General features: G+C 41.5%; 1 protein-coding gene across 1 annotated transcript in view; it reads left to right on the top strand.

Annotated features, from left to right (window-relative positions):
* LOC124721656 (LMBR1 domain-containing protein 2 homolog) overlaps positions 1-21305 on the top strand; it is a 110384-nt gene that overhangs the window by 19459 nt on the left and 69620 nt on the right. The window contains exon 3 of the mRNA XM_047246725.1: positions 20973-21140. Within this exon, the coding sequence (XP_047102681.1) occupies positions 20973-21140 (168 nt within the window). The remainder of the gene's footprint in view (positions 1-20972; positions 21141-21305) is intronic.

Here is a 21305-nt window from a genome sequence, read left to right on the forward strand (position 1 = left end):
GTAGAATCAAATGAGTCAGTTCTTTTTTTTTTTTAAACACTTTAATTTTTTTCAATTACAGTGCTACCTACAACAATGGAAAAAGAATAGTTTTTGGCAAAACCTAGGTATTTTTTTGGCATGGAGTCTGAATATGCCATATAAAAGAATGTTTGCATTTGAGAATAAGTCAGCTCCCCCCATCGGAGGGTTCATAGGGTGGCCATTTTTAGTGCAGACAGATGTCCCAACTGAAAATATTAACTTTCCATCTGAAACATTTTTTCCTTGTGATACATATTTTTTGATATTTTCAGTTGTTCCAAGTTATAACATACACCCTGTATAAGGGGCACACAAATGAAAAAGAGATGGATGGAAAAAAGTAAGTAAACTGTTTATTACTTCAAAAGTAGTCACCATAACTGTTAATGCATGTATCCCACTGAGAGACAAGACAGTCAATGCCTCATGAAAAAATGTTTGCAGTTGTCTATGGAAACGTGATTGTACCTAGGTCCATCTGCCTGTTGCCAAGGTTTTAGACTTTGCCGCAGGAGTTTTGCTAGTTTGCCCTTACACAGTTTCATACAGTCCTCATCTCTCCCCTTGCGGTTTCCATATTTTTGTAGCCCTGAAAAAAGGCACTCGTGACCATTGATTTGCTTCTGACGAAGAGGTGTGTGCCTGGGTACAATCGTGGTTCTGTAGGCAACCACAAACATTTCTCCATGAAGGCATTGACCGTCTTGTCACACAGTAGGGTAAATGTATTAATAGTTATGGTTATTACTTTTGGAATAATAATCAGTTTATGTACATTTTTCCATCTCTCTTGCTTTCATTTGACTGCCCCTTATAGGTAGTTCATCTATAAGTGTTACTGTATTATTATTTGATAGACACTTTTGTTGCTTATTTTCACTAGTTTTTGAATAATGGAGCTAGAAGAACAGAAAAATAGGATGATTGCCACACTGGAGCAACAGCAGAAAAGCTAACAACATGAAGTTGATAAAGTAGATATTAATCTGCGTCAGAGGTGTACACAGATGGTGTGGGGGAAGAGGGAGGCAGTGGGTGTGACTGATTGTGTGGTAGGCTATAACACTTGTTTATCACCTTCACAATGATGTGACAGTCTGCTGTGAAAGAAATTAACTCATTAGTAGAAAGATTAACTGGCATATAATGAATCCGTGTTGTGTGTGGGGTGCAGTGGTGTTGATTCTGTTCACACACTCATCAGTTCTTTCACAGGCAGAAATGAAGTCTGGGTTATAATCTGGCTAACAGTGACTACTGTGAAAAGAAAGTAGTGATAGTTTGACATCGGAATCATGAGAGCAGGGATGGTCTCTGCAAATTGTAGAACCACCTGCCCAGCTGTACCGTCACATTATACTTGGACATTTCTCTAATTGAGATTGAGGTAGCGTAGATGTGTCATTCATATGACACCATCAGGGATTAAATTAATAATACTATGTGCTGACTGTGAGGTGCTATATAGAAAATGGGCCTCAAGCTAAGGCTGATGAACCTGTAGTTATTTATGGTTCTCCCTGTCATAAGGATACTGCAGGTTGAAAAGCTCTTAAATATAGATGCTTTTTGCTGGTATTCTCATGGCATCAACAGCAGTTATACTGTAATTATTATGAGTAGATGATACTTGTTGTTCTTTCAGTATTTATAATCTGAATGACTGTTTCAGTTAAGGGTGACTTACTCTAGACATTACTGTCAGCATTTTGTGTTCCTTGTTGCACATTCTGATAGTTGATTCTCCTTTCATGTTAGCAGAAAGTTGTAAGACACATTCACTGGTTTCATTTTCTCTTCACCTTTTTCTAAGGGTTTTCTTGCACGGTAGATGTTCTTGATTTAGAACTTTGTTGTTCGTAGCTTATGAAGTCCCTCTCCAGATGGACACGTTTTGTGATCTTGCTGAATTATTGTCTTTTGCGGATAGTGCTAATGACAATGTTCTTAAGAAAATGTTTTCTATGTTTATAATGGTCAAAAGACATTTTGCCTGCTCGTAATGTTTACAGTGTAACCACTGGTGACATTCCAAAAATGTGAATCATGTCTGGTGGAGGAGTATTTCAGTTTTCAATATACTTAAGACAGAAAGACAAAAATAGTTGTGACAATTATTGATTTACAGTGTTTACTTTTCAATTGGCACAGCAGAGAATTATTTGTGGCTAAGTTCTAATCCCTAAACCTTGTTACAGGAAAAAGAATAAAACTCGGTGACATATACTTTTGGTAGTATATCCCTCAGTGGTTGTGTGTTTGAGACGCAAGCTGGAAGTCACTCCCAAGCCCACTCAAGGAATACATCAGCTTGTGAAACAAGTTCTTCCTACTAGTAGTATACAGATATTTGGCAACTAGCCAGAGTATGTTTGGCAACTCTGTGGCCATCAAGTTTCTTCCTGGACGGAACAGAAGTATCCTGCTAAATTCACTTGATATTTTCTTGTCATTCCCATTGAATAATCTCAGTGATTTTCACTTTAGGTTTGACACTAGATTATCAGTTTATGGTTTTGAGGCTAGTAAGGTCACAAGCAGAATTTGGGAGACACCATATTGGTTTTTGTCCTAACAAGTTGAAGCCTATATTTGGTGGAGTTTATTTTATAACTAACACCTTATCAATAAATACTGTCTCAAAGCACAAGCACAACAAAGATCTCTCGAAAATACACTAATATTGGTATGATTTAATGTAACAAAATGACTGGAAAAGTCGTATTGACAGTTAAAGAATTATTGCATTTCATTGTTTTCAGATTTTCCTTGTGTGTTATGAAAATATGCCATTTCAAGGCAGTGGTGCATTGAAGGTTTATCAGAAACATGTTGTTCTCAGTACTGTTTGTTGTAATCATCAGTTACCAACATATTGGCTTTTAAGGGATCATATTATACGAGGAACATTAGTTCAGAAGGTTATGGTAGTGTAGTGGATGTAGCCACATACTTATAGTGTCACAGATTGTAGGTTTGCATCCAGCTGTTTTCAGAATATTTTTATTCACCTCTGCATTTTCTAAGAGATTCTGAGACACACGTATTAGTTTAACAGAAGTATGTACTGTAATCTTGTTTGTTCCATTGTGTGAACATGCTAGAGAATATGGGCAATGAAGATTGTTTTCTACATCACTGTCCCATTTGATTCAAAGTCATTATTTACTTATTCATCCAAAAATCACAACCATTGCACAAGACCTGTGATGTTATGGAAACTTCATTGTCTTGTCTCACAAACTCGTAAATACTGCAGATTTAACACTCAGAGTAGTAAATGTCTCAAGTTTAGGACCGAAAACAAGGAAAAGGCTAAGCATGGTATGATTTGTGGTGATAAAGTGTCGGGAAATGTGACGTAGGTGCATAAATATGCTATCAGTATGTTTTATCTTGGCATTAGCTTTTGGTATTATTTAGTAGTTTATTATGGAAAGGAAAGAAGATACAATATGTAAACTTTCAACTAGACTGTGATATTGCTGCCCCCCCCCCCCACCCCCTCCTCCCCTCGAAATAGTGGTTGTCCGATGGACTGATGTGTAACGTAATCTGAGGTCTAGGACAGTTCAAATTGATACATGTTGCAACCTTTACCAGTATGGAAACCATGGACTTCACCTCAGTATGACACAGGACAGCACTTAAAAACAGACCATTTCCAAGTCCAAAGTGCATAATATTTTACTAATTAGTGCCATTTTAGGAATACACATGTTACCGACTCTTTGTTTTATTAAAAAACAGTTTCAGTGTAAGCTTATAGTAGTAAGGTATAATTCACTTGTACTAGTACACTGCATATTTTAACAGCATTTTTCCATTAGTTTATTGAACACAGGGTAAAAATAAGTGACAAAATTAATCATCAACAATATATTATCTAATGTTATCTTAAACAGTGTAGTTTACTGTGCCCACACCTGTAGAAACCTACTTGTTTGGAGTTAAAAGTGTTGTCAAGCCAGGTTTGAAGTGTAGTTTTATATGAAAAGAAATTTTCTTGGCTGTTATTCAATAAGAAGCAGGAAAGGTAAATATTTGAGGGCGCAAGATCAGTAGAAAAAGTATGTGAGGGAAGACTGTCCCCAGATAGTTTTGTTTGTGAAATTAGCAGATTACATTATCATGTAGTAGCAACACATGATGCAATTTTGTTGGTCATTTTTCTTATACTGTGATGGAAAGGCGCTTCAGTTGTTGGCAAGAAATGCCAACTGCAATGGACAGACACCTGGGAAGGAGTTTGTAGTGCACAACACCCTTCTTGTAGCACCAGATGCAAAATATTACCTGTTCACACTGCTCGTTGCTTGAGGAGGTGTCTTTTGTTAGGGTTCAGCCATTAATTTCACCTTAAGAAGTTAACACGAAGGTATCATAACTCATGTTTCATTGGAATGCTGAGCGAGAAAAATGATGATGTTCAAGGAAACTGCCTTTTGAAGCATGAAAATATTTTAATTTCTCTAATATTCTGAAGAAGATTGTCCCAAAGTCTGGTTCTTTGTACAGAAAATGATTTAGAGGATGTGTTGGTGTTGTGTACTGGAACAGAGATTGTTTTACGTTGTTGAGAACAAATACTTCTGCTGTGTTGTTCAGGTAGTAGTGTAAGGGTTGAAGATAAATAAGAGGGAGTACAATAATTGAGAAAACAATAGCACAAGCCCAGGGTATGATAATCTCTATGCTTATCGGCACATAGTCATGATGATTGTTTGTAGGCAGGAGTGATATGGTCAAAATAGCATACATCACAAACGTTCACACACAAGCGTTATCATCAGTTCCAACCAATGTGAGTTCTTGCCCGAAAGTCCTTGGATTGGTAAATGCCAGTCCTCTGTAACCATAAGCTCTGGGCACACTTCAGCAACTACCGCGCAGCATAGTGGTGGAACATTGTGTGTCACAGGGTCTGGAGATCTTGGCTTAGCTACCCAGATCATGAGGATGGTAAAAAAAAAAGTCTGATGAGATGTGTGGCGGTTGAGGTGGAACAGTTGTTAACAGGCAACCTCTGGGGAATCTGCCAGTTGAAATGTTGTCTAGAGGGTGTGTCTGGCACTTTAATATCAATCAGTGAAATGGACCACTTCTATTGCCCGAACAAGTGGCGAACCCCTGGAAAGCTCAATGCATTAGGCAATGTGCCACAGTGCCTTAAACTGCAGCAGAAGTGTTGTGTCCTGTAGAGTTCTTGTCAAGATTTCAAAAGAAGTACTGAAAGAGGAATGGGCTCAAGAATTTATCATTGTCATGGAAAGTATCATGAAAAGATTCGATGAGGATCTGGTAAAATCCAACTCCTGTATCCTTACCTTAAGTAGCACAAAATACCTAGAGCATCTCAAGGCAGATTTCCTTTGCATAAATGTGTGGCTCTGCATCCCCAACCCAATGCTTTGTTGGGGAAGGGACTGAAATGAAGATAGAGGAGATTAAAACAATGAAGCGCATCCCATATGAGGAGGCCAAAAAGATCTATAGGGCCATGCAGCCTCCCACATTCACTACAGCTTTTGCTTCAGTACAACCCCCATGATAAATAGCTCCCATACTACAGTGGAACATGAATGGGTTCAGGACTCATGTGGAGGAACTGAAACTTCTTGCACAGGCGCACCCCCCTGTGCTTGTGTTTACAAGAAACACATTGTAAATCTATTGATGCCCCTGTGCTACGGGGCTATACCCTCGACCACAAGGGTGACCTGACTATGGACAGAGCAAAGGGAGGGCTTGCTGTGTTTGTCAATAATGCACACTACTACTCTGCTCTCCCCTTGATTATCAACTTACAAGCACTAGCCATTGAAGTTCATGTGAGACAGCAGATCAGGGTGCTCACTGTATTTACCTCCACAGGTTGCGACAGACTGTAAGGCTCTCACAGGCCTTACAGAACAACTCCTCTGCCCATTTCTCCTAGTGGGCAACTTAAATGCCCATAGTGTACAAATGTTATGGGGCTCGAACACTGTTTACCCAAGGTGTCAAGTTTTGGAGAGCCTTCTGATGTCTTGGGAGCTGTGTATCCTCAAAACAGTCAATGACACTCATTTCTCAGCTGCTACTAGATGATTCTCACTGTGGGTTCACCTGGCGGATGAAGCATTAGTTGGAAGGAAGCTGCCAAAATGCATGGACACTGTTCAGCCAGCTGGCTGTGTTTTAACACAATGGCAATGTTCAGAAAAGGGTGGACCATGTCACATGAGTTCTCCATTATCCCAAAGTCCTCAGGTCTCCTTAGAAGGCAACCTGGACCTTGACGGACCAATGAGTGTTGTTCAGCAATCTGGGTCAGACATATGGCTCTATGACAGTTCAAATGCTACCCACTGGCAGACAACCTCACAGCCTTTGTAGTTGCAAGAGGTAACACTCAACACATAATTAAGGAGAGGGGAGGGGGGAAATGTCATTGGCAAGCATTCCTGGTCTCTATCAACTGTTACTCTTGTTCTACTAAAGTATGGGAATCCATCAGGAGGATTTCCGGTAAATGCAGTTGTTTACTGATAGCAGTAGTGTTGAAACAGAGGTGTCTTCAAACAGTGCCAGGAGATATTGCCCAAACAATGACAGAGCATTTTGCAGCAACTACTACCGATGCCAGCCAGGATCTGGCGTTCCACCACTACTGCATGAATATTGCAAGGGCAAAGCTGGAGTTCAGATACAACAATTCTGAGTTTTAAAAATGCCCCTTCTCCATGTGGAAGCTGAATTTGGCACTGTCTGAGGCACGATACTGCACCTGGTCACTATGAAATCCAGTACAGCGTGCTTCAACATTTGAAAGCAGCATAAAGGAAATCCTCCTTGAATGTTTTAAGTTGATTTGGCAGGCAAGCTAATTTCTCAACTTGGGGGAGAGTCAGTTTTGATACATGTCCTCAAACCAGGAAAGGACCAAACTTGTCCCACTAGCTACTGGAGCTCTGGCTAAACGAGCTTTGTAGGAAAGACCCTGGAGTGAATGGTTTACCACTGAAAGTCCTTGAGGAATAGGACCGCCATAATCGAGGATCAGGAGGATTAGTCACTCCAGAAGTTTCTTTTTAAGCTTGAGAGGAAATACTTTTTATATTTGTGTGGTGAATGAAGTAAAGGTGACATCTTCTTACAGACTGTAGTTGTGTGTCAATTATCAGGAGTTCCTGAATGTGGAAAATCATTCATGCCTTGAAACAAGGAAATCCTGTTATGATATATTTGTCTGATAGCACTCACCCCAAATATGATACAAATGTTTCAAGCTGCCTCTACTGCCTGAATTACTCTATTAAACCTAAAGGGAACAATATGTCACAAATCTTATACCTTTTTCCACTTGCAACCCTATTTTATAAAACTTTAACAACTTCCACAAGATCAAGTATGTAAAATCCAATATTTAAGTGTAACACAAATGCTAGAACTTAAACTTAGAAAGTGACTCTTGATAAATACACTCGTAGTAATCTAAGTGTATTACTGTACAGTGATCACTCTGTTTATCGAAGTTATTTCACATGAAAATCGAATTACAATATGAAGTAATTTTATGATTACCAATGCAATAGCAGAAACGTGCCAAGGTGCACTATGGCACGCTGTGATTAGCTGGTCCGACGGCAGCTGGTGTCAGGCAGCTGGTGGCTGCCGCAAGGTGAGGAAACACTCAAGCATTAACTGTTCTGACCTTGATGCAATGATGAGCTCTCTTGCAGAAATGTTTTGCTGTTACTGTTGGATTAGAAAGTGAAGCAAATTGTCTTTTAAGTTCCATCAGACTGATACTTTCAGCAGATTGACAAAATGTAGTGTAAAGATAAAAGAAAGAGTGGACTTGAACTCGGGGCTTCGTGTGTACGTGCAGATACAGCACTGTAATATTGCATGCAGGAGATGATGCTTTCACATTCTAGTGGATGGACTTGGAATTCTGAGGAGCAGCTGGTTTTATTGACACCTTAAGTGAATGATTTGGATATAGTCTCGTTGGCAGCCAGCCAGCAGCCAGGTTTTATGTCTAAGACTGTACATCAAGAACCTATCTCCCAACAAATTATTAAAGCATTCTGTGTTGCTGTTTGTCTGTGGGTGGTAAGCAGTTGATATCCTTTATGTCATGTCACAACTTGAAGTTGCCTCTTATATTAGTCTCAACTGGAAAACTTTTCCATGCTCAGAGATCAACACATTGAGTGCTCCATGCTTCAAAATGATTCTTCTGCACGGAACCTTGCAGTTGGCTCAGCTTTGTTGACTGCATAGTGAGTAAGGTAGTCAGTGCAGACCATTACACATCAGTTCCCTTGTGTTGACTTCAGGAACTTCCCCTAGAGGTCGATTCTGGTTTGGTGGAATGGAACTGTTTCAGTCCGAATTGGTACCATATGCCCCAAAGGTAATTGCAGCATGTGCTTATGTATCTTGCATTCCAGTGGCTTAAATAGTGTGTAGTGGATCGGTAGACATATGGTCAGTGATGGCTGCATCTGATTCTGTTCAGGGTCTTCACGAATCACAGGAGCGCCATGGAAACACTTCAAGATTGCTGCCCATAAATTTCTTTTGTGAGTCTTAGCAGCAATTGACAAAAGCTTCACAATTTAACTGAGCATCTCAATTGATGACTGAAACTCTTCTCATTCATGATTGTGGGATAACATCATCTTCAATGGCAAACAACTGCGCAGAGAAATCTTTGTTATGTGTACTTCTTGGAATAGCTTCACCAGTCTGGAGCTCAGATCTTCCACGGTCCATGGCTGCTTGTGATACCTGCAAGAAATCCCAGCTGAGAATAACATCATCATAACATTCTGCTGAGCCATCGAAGCTATTAACAGAAAAACAGTCATCCGAGAACTCAACCTGTTAATAGGTGACACATGCCAAATAACAAAAGTACTTTGACATCATAAGATACAACCACATTCAAATGTCTGATGGTATCACGCTATCCAAGAATTTAACACAAACAAATGAAGTGCTACAACAAAACCAGATCAGTCAGACACAGTTCAGCATCATAACAGCAAACATCACAAAGATAATTATGGACAGCACAGCAACACTCGTACTTTATGCGGGTGATGTGATAAAAGTTCAAGAGACAAGGAAGAGCTACAAAAGATGCTAAACAGTCTCACATCTTGGGCCTTGGAAAATGACCTACAAATAAATCACAACAAAACCTAACACATGATTTTCAGAAAAGCTGGTAAACTCTCACAAAAGATGCTCTGACCTCCCAAAATAAACCCCTAGAAGTGGTTCCAAAATATTTACACTGTAAACATCATTCAACACCCATGTGGAAGAAAGAACAATAGCAGTAATAAAAGCAATTTACAATATCCAACAGCCTCAATAACTCTCAGTAAAACTGACAATAACACCATTTAAAATGGCCATAGCACAAACGGCACAACTTATGGGACCCACACAGTCTTGGACAAACTACATGAACAACCTTGTGACATTAGAGAAAGGCAAATCCTGCTATAGGAAGCAAATCATGGGAATCAGGAAGTCAGTGCCTCCAAGACTGGCTGACATCTTAACAAAAGAAGCCTTCATAGACAACATCAGAATGCAGATACTCCTGCCAAACACAAAGGCCTACAAAAGCACATGCCAAATACTCATAGGAAAAAAGCTCTACCTGGTACAATTTCTACTCAATTGATGCCATAATAATGGAAGAATGATAACAGGCAAACTACAAACTTCAGCATGTTGTAAATGATAGGCAACATATGGTTTTCACCTCAAGTTCTGCCAAAACTAGGTTCCACCAGCTGAATGGAGACTGCGTGTGTGAATTGTGTAATGAACATTGTGGAAGAATATATGCAAAAAAAAGGGGGGCAGAAGGATGAATCTCAGTAATAAAACAAGGACTAGAGCACACTGTGCACATTTTTCTTAATAAATGTAATGTAGATTACATTCTACTAAAACAACAAATTCATAGAGCTGCATTCTGTCATTGATAGTTATTGGAATACCCATTCCTGTTAGCCACCTGTATTTCCCATTTGTGACTTTCAGCACAATCAGTTTCATATCATGAAACCATCTGTTTTTAGTTGACTACGATAAGTGTTTGGCATTACAGAAAAGGAAGCTCCTGAGTTGACTAATGCTCAGGCAGGGTGGCCATTGATGATGATGTCAGTCAGATTTCCTTACTTATTGAAGACTGTTGTCCACTATCTGTGGTGTCTTCAACTCTATAGATGGTTACCTTGCTTAGTTTTCCTAAATTTGGTGGCTAGGCGTAAGTCTGGCTGGTGGTACCTCTGTATGGCAACAGGGAATGGCTATGGTGTGTTGGGGAGCAACTTCTTCATACAGAGTATGGCAGTGGGCTCCATACCACAGGTCGACTATAATCATCTAGATCTGACTAGCATGAATAATAATGTTGTGATGGTTGACATTAGGTAGAATAGTAGTTATCAAAAATTCACCTTCTTTCTCTGCAGTGATGTACAACATGTGCGGGACGTTCATAGTGGAAACACACTGACATATTGTCCTCTGTTCTGCAAATGTTGCCGGCCGGTGTGGCCGTGCGGTTCTAGGTGCTTCAGTCTGGAACCGCGTGACCGCTACGGTTGCAGGTTCGAATCCTGCCTGGAGCATGGATGTGTGTGATGTCCTTAGGTTAGTTACATTTAAGTTGTTATAAGTTCTAGAGGACTGGTGACCTCAGATGTTAAGTCCCATAGTGCTCAGAGCCATTTTTTTGCAAATGTTTGTTCTTCTGACTCATCTTGCAGACATGCTAACATTTCATTTGCCACTTCTTTTTCAGTCTGTAAAATTCCTTGGGTTCCTTTCTGGTGAAATGTCAACTTCAGCAACTGTTGTACATTAAATGCAATGTTTGCTTTGTTTATCATCACCATTGCTCTGCTTCGTATCAACACCACTAGCACTGTAGCAAAGGTGAGAGTTACTTGTCGACTAAGTGGTTCAACTGTGCCCTGTAACCTCATGCTGTGCTCACCATTGGATACCTCCAGTCCCGTGCCCTGCCTCCCTGGGGGCTCACAGTTCTTTCGTGGGTTGGTGCATAATACATATGGGGCCCTGAGCTATTGCAGCCCAATTCTTCCTTCCCTGGCTGCATTTCCTTCCCCGAGCCCCTCCCTCCCCAACTTCACTTCTTCCCTGCTGCCCCCTTCTTCCCTGCTCTTGGTGTTCTGATTTATTTTGAACTGGCTCTCCTCCATCTGGTTTTCTGTATTGCTTCCAATTTTGTTCTTCTTGCCCGTTCTCTTTCAGCCTTTTTGGTGTTTTGGCCCACCCTTGAGATTTGACCTCCACTTCTAAATGTTCTATTTTTAGTGTGAGCCATTTAGGGAAGAACTCCCTTCCGAGTATCTGTTCCTCTCCCCCACTACTTTCCCCACCGTAGGCCCCTCCACCCTGCTAGGGCCCCAGCACGTGTAACTAGTCCGTGTGATGGGGCTGTTATGTACCTATCTGGCTGAACCCTCTGACAATACATGGATCACACTACTGATACTTGAGCTGTTGCCTCCCCATGTATGCCAAGGAGTGGCTGGTTGTTATCCTGGAGCATCAGAACACCTAGCAATGGCTGCCATGCCAGTTACTGCGGCTGCTGAGTTGTGCCCATGGGGACAGCCCCTAATCGGAGTGGGTGGTATCAGGCCGGATGCTTGGCGCATGAAGCATATCAAGCTGCAAAAATCTGGCTGTTCTCCAAAGACTGTAGCTCCAAGTGGTAAATGTTCATTAAATGCTGGTTTGTATGAACCTGCAGCCTTCCCTCCTCTGGTTACACCCTGGGAGGAGGGCCAGGCTCACCATATTGGGATGAAACACTTTCCCAACTACCGGGTTGTACTAGGATGACGGGAACACATTAATTGCCACAAAGCTGTTGTTTTTTGTGGAGAATTTTGAAGACAAGTTTGGCAAAGTGAAGTCTCTCAGTAAGATGTGATCGGGCTCCCTGTTGATCAAAACTACTTCTGCCGCCCAATCTGCAGCTCTTCATGCACGTGAAGGTGATGTCTCGGTGTCCATTACCCCTCACCAATCACTGATGTGGTCCAGGGAGTGATTTTTCGTTGGGACCTCATCCTGCAAACTGATGAGGATAATCTGGAGCAACACTTCATTCATTTTGTTTGATGTGTGCAGCAAGTTCATAAAGACCACCGCATTGGTACTGGCACCTTTATTCCGGCTTTTGAGGGAGATACTTTCCCAGAGAAGGCCAAGGTCATGAGTTACTGATTTGACATGAAGCCATACATCCCACCACCCATGAGGTGCTTTTGGTGCTTGCGTTATGGGCGTATGTCTTCCCGCTGTACGGTGGACCCTCTGTTTGGTGACTGTGGACACCCACTTCATGAGGGAAGCCCCTGTTTTCCACATCTTGTGTGTGTAAATTGTCATGACGCCACACTCCACACTCATCAGGTTGCTCAGCTTACAAGAGAGGAAATAACGTCCAAGAGTACAGGTCCCCGGATCACTTAACTTATGCTGAGGCTTGCCAAAAATATGATTAACTCCATCCAGTGTCACTTTTGTCAACTTTTGCCTCTGTTATGTCATTTCCCTCTTCTCCCTCTTCCGTACCTCAACCCTGTCCCCCTCCTCCTCACCCTCCCCCTCTCCTAGGGTTCCCACGCCCTCCACTCTGGGTGCTGCTCCCCTTCCCTGGCCAAAGAATTTGCGCCCCTTCTTTGGCACCCACCAGTGATGGCGCCCCCCCCCCCCCCTCCCTCTCCCAGGCCCCCTCCCCTCGGCGTCTCTCTGCCCTGACCTGCCCTCATCTGTAGTAGTAGTAGTAGTAGTAGTAGTAGTAGTAGTAGGAGGAGGAGGAGGCCGCCTCCCTGTTGCCCCCGCACATGTCATTTACCCCCTCACAACCTGCGTCTGACATCTTATTTATGGATGTAATGCCATTCTCGGCAGTGATGACCACCGACTGAGTGACAGGAATTCCTTTCAGCTTCTTTATGTCTAACCTGGACTCTCGCTGTATACTAATCCAGTGGAATTGCAACAGATATTGTCGTCACATACTGGAAATACAATGCTTTGATTCTTCTTATTCTGCATTCTGTCTGTTCTTAAAGACATGCATTTCGATGATGACCACTCTCCAATGTTTCAGGGTTATCGGGCATACTGCCAGAGCCGTGCTGGCCCCAGGATTGCATCTGGAGGGGTCTGCTCCTTGTTTTGCACCAATGTTATTAGTGACTCGATTCCCCTTCATACTAACCGGGAAGCAATAGCAGTACAAGTGCTAACAACCCGAGCAATGTCTACCTCCCACCAGATAGGCCACTTTCTTACAATGAAGTGCCTACCTTAATACAGCAACTCCCACCCTCATATCTCCTCCTTGGGGACTTCAATGCACACCACCACCTGTGGGGGAGTGCCACTTTGACAGCTAAGGGTCTTCTAATTGGCCAACTTATTACAGGCTTTGCTTTTCTGCTATTGATCTCATGATCTCCTCCCCTGCTCTCATGGTTTCACTACATTGATCACCCCATGATCTTTGTGCTAGTGACCACTTTCCAGTGATTCTATCATTCCCCTGTCACCGCCAGGCAGACAGGCCCCCACATTGGTCATTCCGCAGAGCTAATTGTGCTTTATATACATCTGCTATGCACTTCAACACCTCCCTCTCGGATTTCATTAATGCGGTCATGCAAGATGTCTCTGACACTATTCTTCATGCTACTGGCACTGCTGTCCCCTATTCTCAGGTCCCCCTCATTGTCAGCCAGTACCACGGTGGACCGAGGATGTCGCAGTCACTATATAGGACCGCCGATGGGTGCTGCAATGATTTAAATGACACTCTTCATAAATCAACCTTATCACTTGTAAGCATCTCCGTGCTAAGGGCCACTGCCTTATTAAGCAGAGTAAACAGGAATGCTGGGAGCACTGTGTTTCCTTCATCACAGGTTTTATCCAAGCTCCTTAGCCTTTTGGGGCACCAGCATCAATTAGCTGTCCTGGCTCTTACCCTACAGGCTGCTCTGTGTACTGATCTGTAGGTCCTTGCAGAACACCTCGCAACACATTTTATGACAGCAACAGTGTCTTCTTCCTATTCTGCTACTTTTCTCCGGCAGAAACTACAAGTTGGAGAATCCTCTCCCCCCCCCCCCCCCCCCACCCCCACCCTATCCCCTGTTTCAATTCCCACCAAACTGAAGCCTATAATGAACCCTTCACTGAATAGGAATTTGTGCAGGCTCTTTCCTCTTCACATGACCCAGCCCCAGGCCTGGATTCCATCAACAACCAGATGATACAACACATCTACTGAGGGTCTTCAACCACATTTGGCTCGCAGGTGCCTTCCCCCTTGCAATGGCAAGACAGCATAGTTGTTCCTGACCTTAAGCCCAAGAAAAACCTAACGTCTCTCAACTGCTACTGAGTGATTAGCCTGAACAATGTACTTTGTAAACTGCTCAAGAGGATGATTAGCTTCCGATTATGTTGGGTACTCAAATTTCAGGGTCTTTGTCCTCGTATGAGTGTGCCTTCCAGGAAGGATGATCTGCAGCTGACCATTTACTCAGATTGGAAACAGCAATCAGATAGGCTTTTACTAACTGCCAACACCTTGTCGCGGTCTTCTTTGATCTACATAAGGCATATGACACAGCTTGGCACCATTGCATTTTACTTACCCTCCATAACTGGGGCTTTCATGGCCCCCTTTTGATTTTTATCCTAAGTTTTTTTTTGCCTCTAACTCTTCTGGGTTTGAGTTGGCACTCGACTCAGCACCTCTCGGACCCAGGAGAACATTATCCCACAGGGTTCTCTGTTAAATATCACACTCTTCCTCATTGCCATCAGTGGGCTTGTACCTTCTGTTGGGCCTCTGTGGTTACCCCGGCATCATATGTCGATTATTTTTTCATCTGATGCAGCTCCCACGTAGCAGCATCTGCTGAACACCAGCTCTAAGGTGCCATCTGATGGGCCTTTGCATGGGTCCTTCCCCATGGCTTCCAGGTTTCTCCCTCTGAAAAGTGGGTTATGCATTTTTGCCATAGACCTACAGTACACCCTGATCCAGAATTTTATTTAAGTGACCAGCACCTAGATGTTGTAGTGCAGTTCTGTTTCTTCAGCCTTCTTTTTGATCAAAATCTAACGTGGTTGCCCCATATTCGTCACCTGAAGACAACATGCATGTGGAAGCTTGATGTTCTCCGCCTCCTGGCCCACACATCTTGAGGTGCAGACCATCTATACCGTGCTCTGGTTTTGTCCGGACTAGGTTATGGTTGTCAGGTTTATTGCTCAGCAGCTCCTTCCACTCTGAAACTGCTTGACCTTGTTCATCATTATGGGGTGTGTCTGGATGTTGGTGCCTTCTGCACTAGTCCTGTCGACAGACTCCTCACACAAATGGGGATTTCCCCTCTACAAATACGACAAAGCCACCTCCTGGTTTCTTATGCAGCCGCCATTCGAATATTCCCTCACCATCCCATGTGTCTCATCCTCTTTGCAAATGAGGGATGTCTCCCTCCTGATACTGGCCCTCGAGTGGGATTGCCAGTTGGAATGCATCTCACTTCCCTCTGTTGGGATCTCCATCTCCAGTCACTGCTGGAATGTGCCCTGTGTATTTCCTCCTGCAGACCCCCCCCCCCTTCCCCCTGCCCCCCTTTCCCTTGGATGATGCCTTGACAACGGATTAGAGCTGACCTATTCCAGGGTCCTAAGGTCTCTGTCGCCCCTGTGATATACCAGTGTCTTGTATGTTCCATCCTTGGGGAGTTAGGGTGCTACCATCTCTGCCTTGATGGTTCTAAAATGATAGGTAGGGCGGGAATGCTTTTAGTCTCCTACTGGCAAGGAACACCATGTATTGCCAGGATCATGTAGTGTGTTCACAGCAGAGCTGCTAGCCATTAACATGGGCCTCCATTTTGTTACTCAGGCCTCCACAGTGTCTTAATATGTACCGACTCAGTGAGCAGTCTGCAGGCTATAGACCACTGCTACACACGTTGCCCTTTGGTCTCTGCTATCCACAAGCTCCTCTTTTCCCTTGGCCATGCAGCTTGCTCAGTTGTCTTTCTCTGGGTCTCAAGTCATGTGGGCATCATAGGGAATGAACTGGTTGACCATTTGGCTAGAGATGCAGATACTGACCCCTCACCCCAATTCCCTTTCATGATTCACATCAAATCTCTTTCTCCCCAAAAGTGGAATGACATCTGGTGCGCTATTGCTCTCACTAATAAACTCCGCACAATGAAGGAGACTACTGCAATTTGGCGTTTTTCCTTCTGCTCCTCTCGAAAGAAGTCCACAGGCTTATGCCATGTAAGCATCGGTCATACTAGGCTCACCTATCCCCCCCCCCCCCCCTTGTGTAACAAGCCACCCCCACAATATGGTTGTAGAGCCAGACTGACGGTATCATATATATTGGTGGAATGTCCCCTTCTTTTGGCCGTTCATACTAAGTATGGTCTTCCAAATTTCTTGTCTTTAGTATTAGCAGACAGTTCACAGTTGGCTGAACAGGCCCTCAGTTTCTTTCATGAAAGTGATTTTTATTTTCAGTTATAAGGTTTTGCTTTCCCCCTGGAGGAGGGACAAGAGGTCGTGGTTGGGGCCTTTCTTTGTGTTTTCTGGGTCTGGGGCCCATGACCACTCCCCCATCCAAGGATCACTCTTTTATCCCTCTGTTTTTCCAGTTCTTCAATTTGACCTTCCCTTTTATGCCTTCTACTGTGTGTGTTTTTAGTTTCCTCTCTTTTTTGTTGACACCTCTGTTGCAGATATCTTTCGAACTGCAGGACCGATGACCTCGCCGTTTAGTCCCGCAACCCCCCTCAGTCAGTCAGTCAGTCAGTCAGTCAGTCAGTCTGTCCACTGCATTGCCATTAGCAGCCAATAGTGTGGTTGCATGGTAAACAATATTTGGGGCATCGAATGCCGTAAACATCATTGGCTTTTCGCGAGCTCACATTTAAGGGGTTCCTAGTCAGTCAAATCCTTTCAGCCATTTCATTGGATCCTGAGAAGCACTTCCAGAAACACTTATTCGATGCTTGATGTGCAGCTTGTTTGTTACTGTTTTGGAATCCATGGTATCTTGAATATATTGAATTTGGGAAGAATGTATTGCTTGTATTCTGGTTCCTGCCAATGTAGGCAACTGAGTTTTATGTTGTCTAACTGGAGCCAGTGTTGATTTAGATGTCTTGAAATACCTAGCGTCTCTACCAAACAGAATCAAGTTCAAGTCCAAAAGCAGATTAAACGGATTAAGCATAACACTAAATACTGAAAGCATGTTTATTATGAAAACCAATGTACAACCAGAACAGAACAGAAAAGGACTGAACAGAAGTGAACTTTTATTCTGGGTGAAGAGTTCTCCTATTTATACAAACATTGAATACAAATAACTTAAGATGTGAAGGTAACCATGCGCCATATAATTCAGGCATTGAGTGGTCAACAGATGCCCAAACAAGATTGAAAATTGTTTTTCATTAGTTTGCTCTGTAGGGGGCAATTGCCCAAAATCTCAGTAACATTTTCATCTTATTTATATGCTTAATGATTACTCAGTGTCTCACCTATATCATGAGCATGGCTATTCTTGCTCCTTTCATTGTTGCTAATAGCAGTCTGTCATTTTAAGCATTTACCGATATTCTTAAATATTTCATTAGCTGCCATTTTGGTAAGATGTCTAGTGTTTTTATTTATTTTTTACTGGCATGGTATGTGAAAAAACATCAGAGTGCTTACTGTGGCTATGGAATTGAGATGTACTGCTTTCTGTTGTGAAGATTAAATTTGTGATGTGAACATGCTGTGCTCTCTTTCATAGGATTTAGAACTTTTGCAAAATATCAAAAGAATTGACACACACAGGATCTGAGGATGATGTTCTAAAAAAAAAAAAAAGTCGTAAATTTAACTCACAGCACATTCTCAGAAAATTTTGAAAATGCTCAAAACAACAAAATTGGATAATAGTACCATACTTTTATTCCAATTCCATGTTGGCAGAGCATCATGATGATGAAGACCACTTCGGCTCTATGATAAATATTTATTTATGATCCAAAGTTTCATAGCATTAGAGCTACATCTTCAGGGATACATATTTATTTCATAACTTGGTTCAAGTGGTAACCAGTAGATGACCAAACATTCTGTGTCCAGTTGTAATAATTGTTTTAACTGTTGAAGAGGCAACTAGTTAAGTTAACTTGATTACCAACATGTTGGATGGTTAAAAAAATTATTACAATTGGACAGAGAATGTTTGACCATCTAGTGGTTATTGCTTGAACCAAGGTATAAAATAAATATTTATCTATGAAGATGTGGCTCTAACACCTTGAAACTAGTGGATCATAAATATTTATCATACAGCTGACGTTGTCACTTTTTCACCATGGTACAGTTATACAGCTGTGGTAGCCCACAATACAAGATTTTCTGCAATGTTGGAAGAGGCTTAATAACATACTTAAGTATGTCCAGAGATCTGCCTGCCTAACGAGATTTTTTACATCTGTATCTCAGTATGTAACAAATCTCAGATGAAAGCTGTAGTGTGTAATGAAACTGTACAGTCTCATCATTACATACAACTTTGTCCATACTAAATAATTAATGTCTCTCTCAGCTCATTTGTAACAATTTTCAGTTTAGAACTCCTGTCAGTTCCTTGATATTTCTCTTGAACTTGTACCAGATTGCATTTCCACTCACATTACAGCACTATCTTGGCTCACACATCTACACTGATGTCAGGTGATTTACAGTCTGCTGATCACTGTCTGAGAAGTTCTTCCTGACATTTCTATCACTTTTACTCTTTTTTTTTGTGTTCCTTACTTTATCTTGCAGGCATTCGCAAGGTACCCAGTTTGTGGCTAGTATCTCACACCAGCACTCATCTTGTTAAGCCTTTCAACATAATGACTTCTTCCCAAGACGCTGTTGGGATTTGTTTCATTCTGCTCTGCCTTTTAAGTATCTCTATTTCCTGACCTTGATTACAACCTTCCTGAAGTTACCACCTCCATTAGAAATTTGTTAAAAGAGCTGTTTGAGGTTTCCACATTACTACTGCTGCTGCAGATATGTACATTTCTTAAGCTTTACTCAAGTAAGTTTAAGGCTATCATATCCAAAACTGAAAACCTCATTGTTCTGGCATGAACAGATGAAACTCCAAAATGAGTTTTTTAAACACCTACTCAACTACAGCAGTCTACAGAGAATAAAAGAAGATCCATCCCATACAAAGTCAGTTATGCTGATCCAACTGCCATAATTCAAAACAGAAGTGAAAAAAAAACCTTTGCTTATAGTTTGTGGCTGTTGCCACTTGTGGAGATTTTGTGGTTCCCAGAGAAAATCCTCCATATTAGCAGGTCCTTGATCAGGAAAAAGGAATAGATGTGTATCTGAGGGGTACTGCTTTATTAGATTGCTTCTTCACATGCACATAATGTAACCTATTGATTCCAAAATCATTGTTGCTATAATTGTTATTATTTTGAAAAAAATTTTTTTTTTCTTTTGTTGATATGAAATCTGAGTTGTGATTGACATTCTTTTCCAAATATAGATGTTGAGTTTAAAATAATTTCTTAGAGTAGCTTTCCAAAACATATGCCCTCAGATTGCCTCCTACATGGTTAACAATCCTTCCTCTTTTTCAGTTTATTAGAAATCAATTATTGATATATGTTTAACTCAATTTTCTCTCCCTGTTTTAATATTTCTTCTCTCTATTTTATTTTTCCCATTTTCTTTTGCCCTTTGTTCTAGTTCTTAACTTCATTATTCTTTCCCCTTTTCATTTCTCTGTTTCTTTTAATCCATCCTTACTTCTCAATCTGTCCCCTCTGTTATCTCTGAACTGAAGCTAACACAGTGCCTGCCAAAGTACTATCTTTGCTCTTCTGCTCTCTCTGATTTCTTCTTCTTCTTCTTCTTCATTTTTTTGTCTTCTCTCTTCTTCATAACCAACATACGGTCTGAGTGCTTTTAAGACTTGAGTTTTTCAGATTTGTGAAGGGTGATTCTGTGATGTTACAAACTTTCAAGGATGACTGAGAAGGTTAAATGTATCACTTTGAGGTAAGGGACCCTAATTTGGAAATGATAGCTGAAAGTTATGAACAAAAATCATTCCAATACCTCTGACAGTGGAACACATGTATCAGTACTGTTGTTGTTAAGATTATAGAGTGGGCAACTTTCAGAGGTGGTATTATGGACCAAAACAAGCAAGCTTTAAAATGCATACCTTAAGAGCTAAGGGCACTTCTCCAGTAGAAGAGATGTTTCACAGTATCATAAATGAACAAGTGCTTGTAGTTCTAAAGTTATGCATTTTAGAGCCTCTCTTTACAGGACTTATTATTATTATTATTATTATTATTATTACTCCTACTACTACTACTACTACTACTACTGCTGCTGCTGCTGCTGCTACTTTTTTCCATACTACCATCTCAGAAGGTTGCTTATGCTACAGTACTAGTACATGTATTCTGGTGTCACAGGCATCAGAATGATTTTCGCTCATAACTTTAGACTCGGTCATTTCCAGACCAGGGTCCCCAAACTGAAATTGATACATTTACCTTATCCATCATCCCTGAAAGTTTGTATCATCATCATCATCATCATCATCATCATCATCATGAATGCACCCTGTATGTAGTTTAACATCAAAATCTCCAATCTCGTATCACCTTTATTGACATCATATTTGCAATTGCACTGAGTAGCGTAGAGTTCCTTACTTCATTCCATAAATGTTCCAGGTTTAGTCATGTATGCTTCTTTTGTGTTAATAGCCAATTTAATGCAAACACTATGAAATGTTTTCTTGTTTTCAGGCTTGTACTGCCCTTAATGCAGTCATATATAAAAGCTGGGGACTTTACAATCCGGGGTAAACTTAAATCAGCTTTGATTGATAATGCAATATATTATGGATCATATCTCTTCATATGTGTCATTCTTATAATATATATTGCAGTAAGACCAAGCCGTTATTTTTATGGGTGAGTAAAGCATGCTTTTACAATTGGGTGGCTCAGTGGAGGAAGGATCTATCCCATTTGGAGTTAGTTTTGAGAAAAAAACTCCTAAGTTTGTTTTTGGCAGACACACAAGTCTTTCAGAATTATTTTAGCACAGCAGTACAAAACTTGACAGTCCTTTTACTT

Source organism: Schistocerca piceifrons, chromosome X, assembly GCF_021461385.2.
Source record: "Schistocerca piceifrons isolate TAMUIC-IGC-003096 chromosome X, iqSchPice1.1, whole genome shotgun sequence".
Lineage (NCBI taxonomy): Eukaryota > Metazoa > Arthropoda > Insecta > Orthoptera > Acrididae > Schistocerca > Schistocerca piceifrons.